Genomic DNA, 8290 nt, shown 5'->3' with positions numbered 1-8290 from the left:
GCTTGTGTCTTCTTCCTCCTAATCCCAGCTCCAGATAAAGTCAACCCGAGTGTTAAGGCAGATGTTAGTGGCAGTTGAGTCAGACCTCATCTCTCCAAAGCCTGGGAGAGATTTGGTGCTTAAAAGAAGCCCTTCAGGCCTGTTAGCCAATGTGGCTTTGGTCAGCCCAATGGTGTTGGGATGCCAGCAGGCACCAGAGCCCTTTGCCAGGCTATCCTCACATGCTGCATCACTTCTGCATCCCCAGGCTTGTCAACCAGTCCCCAGTAGCTGGCTGTAAAGCAGCATCACCTGGGGCACGGCTGGTCTGAAGCTCACTCAGGGCACCAGGAGAGTTGAGCCCATTCAATCCTCCCCAATACTCTGGTTAAAATGCAGAAGTGGTGCTGGTTTTAGTCCTGCCCAGTCACTAAGGAAATGCTCAGTCAGGCTCTGATTGGCATATGGCAGCTCCTCACATGCCTAAAATTCCACACGGCCCTGAAAAAGAAAGAAATTATTAGAGTATATCATAGAATTGTATCCTGGGTTGGAAAGGACCTTAAAGATCATCCATAATACATAAAAAAAAAAGGAGGACAACCCCCTGTAAAATACTAATAATGAAAAGAAGAATTAATATTAGTAAAGAAAAATAAAACCCCCAAACACCACACCCCTTCCTGTAAAGGGAGGAGGAGGCTGCAGCTTACAACTCTAGCACGTTTTATTTTGTGTAAATTTATAAAGACAACAATCCTAGTCACGATTGTCACATTGTACAGCACATACCAATACAGTTGCAAACAGAACTCCACGCAAAACTAAGCGCTAACAGTAGCTTGAATCACTCTTCCTGCGATTGTCATATCTAGACTAACAGTATTACACTAACACTGAAGAAAAAAATAGTTCACTATAAAACAGTGATAGAACATTTTTATAAAATATATTCCATTCCAATAGCTTCTCTACATACTGTATACTATAAAACTCTCCCACAAAAATTAGTGTCTTTAAATATACATATTTAATCTGAACTGCACCAAGATTAAAAACAATTAAAAATATCAATGATTTTTTTTTTTTTTTACATTAACTTCACAGTATTTGTTTGTAGAAGACAAATCCAGTGTTTAAAATGCAGAGCAGGACTGTCCCCTACAGAGACAGTAACCACCCCACAGTGAAACAGTTTATGAAGAGACAAGCTTAAGTGTGCAATGTTTTTAGTACTTCTCTGTAGAGTCATGAGCCATTCTGAAAACATGCTCTGAGCTATTGCAACTTAAAAATGAAGAGACACACAGAGAGATAGCAAAAAAGAGTCACCTTAAGAACAAAAATAAGTGCAAAGTTTTTTTGTTGTTTTTTTTTTCCTTTACTTTAGAAATTCAAACTATGAGGAGTGGGAACACAAATACCAGACTATGAGAACAGTGTGTTCATGATGTAAATAAAGAATGAGAAAGTCTTTTTTTTTTTGTCTTTTTTTTTTTTTAAGAAAAAAACACCTTTTGCCCCATATTCACTGCAGTACAGAGCATGCTCATAGCATCAGGGTTTTTTTTATTATTTCTATACTAAGATCAGACACAAACTTGTTTCAACTTTTCCCAGCTCCGTACGCTAATGATGTTCTTATGGCACATCCTATTTTATGATCTTCTTAAAAAAAAACAAAACCAAACAGTAACTAAAGACTGAAATGCAAAAAAAAAAAAAGTGTCACAAGAATGCAGAATTAAGATTACCAGCTTCAGTAATGTTGACTCTACATTAAACTCTTCACATGTTGTTCAACATGCAAAACCCACTGTTATAAAATTTAAAGTGTAAATTAACTAGCTTTGAAATAGATTAACAGTAATAATTCCACTTCAAAAAAAAATTCTAATAAATACTATATCAAGTATCTTCAGGAGAAAAAAAAATAACTTAATTTTAGTAGAAAGAAAAATAACTTAATTTTAGTAGATTTTGTTCAGTGCTATTTCCAATCACAGCAAAAAGGGGAAAAAAAAGGAAGAAAAAAATGGATTAAGTAGTATAAGACCACAGTACCAAAGCCACTTATGTTCAAGATACAGTACTCTCCCACAACTTTCATATGTAACAGGTTCAGCAAAAATATTTTACAGTCGAGAAATTAGACTGAAAACAAAAACCCCCAAAACTATAAATAGAAGCAAAATTTCACATTACATGTACATTCATAGTTTAAGAGATGAGTAGTAAGAGTAGGCTGTAACAAGAAGATCCTGATTTTCTTTAAGAGGAAGTACTTATTTTTATAAAAAAAAAATATTTAAAAAAAAAAATCAATTCCATATTGTTTATGTAGGTAGTGCTCAGTTTTTGGACCAGAGGGGGAAGGCATTGAGAAATCTTTTCTTCATAAGTTGAAATACAGTATTTCAAGCACAACTTTTTAAAATAATCTAACACAGTGCTTCAAACTAATTTTAAAATAAATGCCTAAGTCTCACAAAAAGAACTCCAGGAGTGTCAGAAAAGCTGGTGAAGCAACACTAACGCAGCAGAACGACATTCAAAGCCCTCAGATATCATTATTATTGTGTTTCAGTCCTGTGTACATGTACCTTGAATGGGTAATTTCACTCAAAGGGAATAATTTGCTATTTACCAACATGCACAGACCAAAGGATGCTATAGTAAGCAAGTAATTGAGTTATTTGGAGTAAAACTGGTTATAGTTACAGGTAGCCTCAGTTTACAAAAAACTTAAAATAAAACCCCACACCTAAAAAAACCTCAAAAACCTCTCCTGAAAAGGTGGGACATGGGGGAAAAAGTTGGGCCAAGTATTCCCTCCAGTGGCTTAGTATCCATCCTGCCCCTTCAGAATACAGGCGATTGCATAGAACTTGGCCCAGTGGGAATCATCAACTTCATAAACAAAGAAAATAAAATTCTGAGCTGCTGCCCCTAGCGTAGCAGCAAACATTTCAGACAAGAGAGCAGGGCATCACCTAACACACATGGTACGAGTTACCTTGAACTAAGACACCCCAAGAACTTGACATGGAGACAGGCTGTTTAGCCACTTTAGGGCTCCCGTGTCCCACTCCACCTCAAGGGGGACAGGATCCACCCCTGGGTGTTGATATGGGAATGAAAATATTCATATATCATATGATTTTTTCCTATGTTCTAGTGTGCATCCCTCGATATTTCAGGAGGGAATACACTGCAGACAGGAAGAGTTTTTCTGTCCACGTCTTATGCTCAAAAGCAGCTTTTCAGCAGGTCAGTCCACAGATGAGGATGGGGAGGGGGGAAGGAAAATTTAAGTCCCAAGGTAAAAACTTCTCATTCAGATTTTAGGATCAATTGCAGAACTATTCCAATATAATGAAGAGAATAAAAATGACCCCTACCAAAGACAAAGCCCGGAATCCTCAACCCCCTTCATACAGGTGCCAATTTAAGGTCTTGTCTAGCTCTGTAAAATAAGAGCACGGCCGCTTACTCTGCGACATGCAGACAAGTTTCTCTCCACTGAAATGCATTTAAATCATGGTTCATCTCTGGATGTTTCCATGCAACACACAGAGAGCACTAGGGGAGCTTAATGGAATTCAAATTTTTCTCTGGAATTTGCTGATAATCTTTTTTAAAACTGAAAAAGAAAACAAAACCAAAAAAACCAACAAACCAACCCCCTGACCATGAAGCAAGTACTTCCAGCATGAAAACAGATGCTAAATCACTGCAGAATTACTTAGATCATTTCACATTAATAATGTAACATGGGTGTGCAAGAGAAGACCTAAAGGACAGGGCTGGAAAGGGAGTGTGGCAGGGGAAGGAGGGGGATGGAGAGGTGGAAGGATTGCATTAAAAGGCCTCTGGAGTGTACACCTCTGAATCTTTTAAAGATCATATACCTGAAGTGAGTATCACCAAAATAAAATAAAAGGGGGGGGGGAGAATAAAATTCAGATGCTGCCTTTTTTTCCCGTTTCATTTTAAAAAGGGCGCGGGGGGAAGAAAAAAAAAAAATAGAAATCCCACATCTCAAACAACCAAGGACTTTACAAGGCCACAATGAAATTTGCGGATATGTCTGTACAAATCCCCAGACTGCGTGAACCGTCTCTCACACCACTTGCACCCGTGGGGTTTCTCCCTGGTGTGCACCACGGCGTGGCGGCTGAGGTTGTGGGAATATTGGAAGCTCTTTCCACACTGGCCACAGGTGTAGGGCTTCTCGCCCGAGTGAGTCCTCTCGTGCCTTTTTAAGGTGTACATGCAAGAAAAAGTCTTTCCGCAGAGGGTACAAGTGGGGACAGACCCGTCAGGGGACAGGCGGGTCCGGGAGCCGTCCTTGTCACGGAAGTGAGAGCTCAGGTGCAGCTGAAGGATGTGTGGGCTCGGGAACACCTTGCTACAGAGGGGGCAGATGCAGATATGCCCAGGAGGCACGAGGACACCCGAGGAGATGTCCGAGGAATCCATGTCGTCCTCGCTCTCGTCTCGCTCTTGATCTATATCCTCCTCTCGGGCATGAGAGCTGCCATTCCCCGCGAACATGTGTCCTAACCCTGTCACTAGGCTTTTGGCTGAATTCCCAAAATGCTGACTCTCTGGACTCCTGGCTTCGCCGTCCTCCTGATCTGACAGCAAGTCTTGTTCATCTTTAACAAGTGGCTCGGTACCCTGCTGCTGGCTGTCGGAAGCCAGCTGTCCAAAGACATAGGAGGGGTGTAAGGAATCTCTCCCCGGCACGGGCTTGAAAGACAAATCCAGCGCACAGTCCACATCACTTGAAGCCAGGGGATGGTTAACAGACCTTTGGGACAAAGGTCCCGTGGAACTATTGACATTAGCCTTTGTTTTTCCAGCTGCTGCGGCACACGGTTCTGCCTCTGTCGGCACAGAGCTGACACTTAGATGATCAGAGGACCAGGCAGGGTGACTGCTGACCTTTTCTTTGCCTGCTGCTCTCTCATATTCTGCAACGCTGAATTTTTGTTTGTTTCCTGGGTCAAACTCGTGGACCAGGGGCACTCCGGCATCCAGAAAATGCTCCGTTTTCTCCAAACCAGCCGCCTCATCATTAATCTTCTCTTCCGAACATAATTCTTTATCTTTCAACTTGCCCTTGCAGACTTTCACAATGTCATACATGTGAAGGTAGCTGGCAGCAGCCAGCACATCTTCCACCGGGAGACTGTTGAATTCCAGCTTTCCCTCGTACATGAATTCGAGCAGCAGGCTGAAGGCAGGGGCTGTGACAATGTCACTGTTCAGATGCACAATATCCCTTTTGTCTAACTGGTCCCTGTAGAAAAGATGGAAGTACATACTGCAAGAGGCAAGAACGGCTCTGTGAGCTCTGAATTGAGCTTCTCCAACTAAAACAGTACAGTCACACAGGAAGCCCTGGTGACGCTGCTGACTCAGACACTGCAGCAACTGGCGGCTATGGTCTGGAAACTCCATTCTTCCTTCATAACCTGTTCAAAACAGGAAAAACTTGAATGCTACTGTAAACTAAAGCCTCCTAGCAGCTGTAACAAACAGATCAGCTTTTTGGTAACACAAGCCAAAGAAACAGTCTTGGAGATAACGTTTACGGTTAATTGTCTCTAATAGTTTTATTAAAGAGGGGGGAGAGAAAAAAAAAAAACAACACCAAAACAACACAACATGCTTCCCATCCTTTCACACCTGCTCCGAACAGGAAAAACTTGACTGTAAGTAAACAAAAGCTAGTAAAGCAGCAGCCCCTCCAACCTTTGTTTCTCCCACTAAGCACTTTAATAAAATTAAGAGGAGGAAAGCACCCAGGCACACAAAAAGCATAAACTCCCAGGCTCTCTTCCCATCAACGCTAACTCGGGGCATCTTTTAATAAAGCATATTACCCACGTCACACACATACACGCACGCACATTTAAACTTTATCCTCCGTCGTTATGCACCGAATCACAACAAAACAGTCGCGACCGGCACCGGGGAAGCGGCGTTTTTGCGGGGAGGGAAAAGGGCGGGGAGGGCGGGGGGTGGGGGGGAAGCGGCCCCGGCACCGCATGCGGAAAGGGGCGGAGGGGGGGTGAGGAATAAAAAGTTTCCCTTGAAGTTATTAAAAGCCAAGGAGGAAAATGAGCGGCGTAAGGACAGCGAGCGGGCAGGGCTGAGGCGGCAGCAGGCTACCTGCCGCGGCCGGGCGCTTACCTTCCCGCGGGGCGCGGCGGAGCCGGCCGCGGGCGCGGAGCCGGGCGGGCAGGAGGGAGCGCGGGCGCGGTGCGTGCGCGAGTGCGAGCGAGGCGCGGCGGGAGGGAGGGAGGGAGAGAGGGAGGGAGGGAGAGAGAGAAGCAGGCGGGAGGGAGGGAGGGAGGGAAGGAGGAGTGCTCGGTTTGCTAATTACACCGCAAGCTGGAGAGTCAGCTGCTCTGACTTCACTGCGATGGAAATGCTACCTCCAGCTGTGCGCCTTTTAATGCCATATGTTACTCCAAATCTCGCTACCAGCCAACCACAGCTTGCTGCCTTTTAAAGTTCCAGCAGCCCCATTTATAGCCCGCGATTAAATCCCACAAACTTGCCCCGAGCCCGCCCCCACCCCTACATATTCCACCTCCCTCCCTTCCCTTCCCCCCCCCCCTTACCCCACCTCCCGCCGCAAAGTTGCTTCCCGCAGCCCACCGCGATGACCTTCGCTGGCGCCCGGCTCCGCGCAGCGCGGTAGAGCGGGGGCGGGGGGGGAGAGAACCGCGGAGCCGCTTTTCGGAGCACACCCCCGGTCCCTCCCTCCCTCCCCCCCCCCGCGCTTTGCAACCGCGCTCCCCAACTTTGCAAGGAGGACTTTTTCTCCTTGCCGGAGGAAGGGGAAGAGGGTGGGTTCCGGCCTCCCGCCCGGCTTCACCGCCTCACTTACCGGCGTGCGGCGGCGGGGCTCGGCGTCCGCATGTGCGCGGCGCTCCGCGGGTGCGGCGCGGGGCCGGCGGCGCGGCGGGGTTTGTGGAGCAGGTTGTTCACCGGCCGCTCTCGCGATATTTTCCCTCCGATCCGTGTGTGTGTGTCTGCGTGTGAGTGTGTGTAAGTGTGTCCCCGTCTGGTGCACACAATAGCCCCCGCCGCCCCGGCTAGCCCCGCCGGCGGCGGCCGGTGCGCGCTGCCGGCTGCGCCCTCCCCCTCTCTCCTCCTCCCCTTCCTCCTCCTCCTCCTCCTGCCTTCCTCGGCCGCTGCACTGGCAGCGCTGCCGTCCCGCTTCCAACTCCGCTGCGACGCCTCCGCACCCGCGGTGCCGCCGCGCAACTCCCGCTACCGCGCTTCCCCCCCCCCCCCCCAGCAAAACTTCGGCTACCGGAGTCCCCGGTGTGGAGGGCGGGGGGGTTGATATCCTTGCCGTGATCGTCCCGGGAAGGGAGGCAGAGGTGGCTGCAGAGGGGAGGGTTGGGGCTCCCGGTCGAGGTTGATGTTTAAAGGGGTTTGCTGCCCTTTGGAAAGAATAATAATAAAAAAGGATGAGTTTGAGATTGGTGTCAGGTTGGGGGGACTGGGGAGCACTGGGGTCACTTCAGAGCTCCCCTGCAAACCCCTGCCTGGTGCCCAGCTCCAGAGAAAGAGTTAAAAGTCCTGGGGTTAAATCTGTCCCCGTTCAGTAAAGCCGAGAGCTTTATCCATTTGTCCACCATTGCAGACGCCACCGGGAATGGGAGCTCTCTGTCCTTTTAAAGATGGCATTATCCCACAGTCACAGCCTGATAATGCAGGCTCTACCAAAAGTGGAGCAATTTCTTCCCCAAAGTGCCGGTGCAGTTGCCATTAAGTTACTCTGTGGATTTGTCGACTTGCAGAGTTTTGCTGTCTTTGTACACTGGAAATGCTGGGCAATCTCTAGTATTCATATGAATTGCACTGCTTGGCAGAAATCCCTTATTTATATTGTTCATTTTCCGTCTCCCTTTTAATAATAAGGGGGGGAAAATAAGATTAAAAGAACCAGGTTTTAATTCCTTTTTGAGTTCTGTAAGCTAGGAATAATTGTCTACAATCCAGCAGTGTCTTATTTTTAGTAAACCAATTACAATTTCACAGTAAATCCGTGGTCATTACTGAGTTTGAAATGTCAGAAAACACAACAGCATTCCCATTTTCTCTAGGTATCCATTTTGCATGGTGTTGGGTTGCTTTTTCAGGACTCAGAAGTACTGTACTCACCTTCACCACCAAGGCAACGACAGATACAATACAGGTGTTGTACTGTTTTAACTATGGCTGTATAAAATACTGGTAGTACAACTCTCTAATGTAAACAAGCCCAGAGTGATTACTGGAG

General features: G+C 46.4%; 1 protein-coding gene across 4 annotated transcripts; it reads right to left on the bottom strand.

The window, feature by feature from the left end:
- Window positions 1-688: 688 nt before the first annotated feature.
- ZBTB42 (zinc finger and BTB domain containing 42) lies at window positions 689-7133 on the bottom strand. 4 transcript variants are annotated; one of them, XM_051621888.1, is made up of 2 exons: window positions 6887-7133; window positions 689-5462 (listed from the first exon to the last, which is right to left on the bottom strand). In XM_051621888.1, the coding sequence occupies exon 2, from the start codon at window positions 5446-5448 to the stop codon at window positions 4021-4023; it is 1428 nt and encodes a 475-aa protein (XP_051477848.1). In that variant the 5' UTR covers window positions 5449-5462; window positions 6887-7133; the 3' UTR covers window positions 689-4020. The 4 variants fall into 4 exon arrangements, with proteins under 4 accessions (XP_051477848.1, XP_051477850.1, XP_051477851.1 ...); XM_051621890.1 differs by lacking the exon at window positions 6887-7133 and adding an exon at window positions 6429-6446; XM_051621891.1 differs by lacking the exon at window positions 6887-7133 and adding an exon at window positions 6377-6406.
- Between the last annotated feature and the right edge of the window lie 1157 nt (window positions 7134-8290).

The sequence above is a fragment of the Apus apus genome, chromosome 5 (assembly GCF_020740795.1).
Source record: "Apus apus isolate bApuApu2 chromosome 5, bApuApu2.pri.cur, whole genome shotgun sequence".
Taxonomy (NCBI): domain Eukaryota; kingdom Metazoa; phylum Chordata; class Aves; order Apodiformes; family Apodidae; genus Apus; species Apus apus.
Note: the sequence above shows the minus strand (reverse complement) of the source record. Positions and strands in the feature narration are given on the sequence as shown.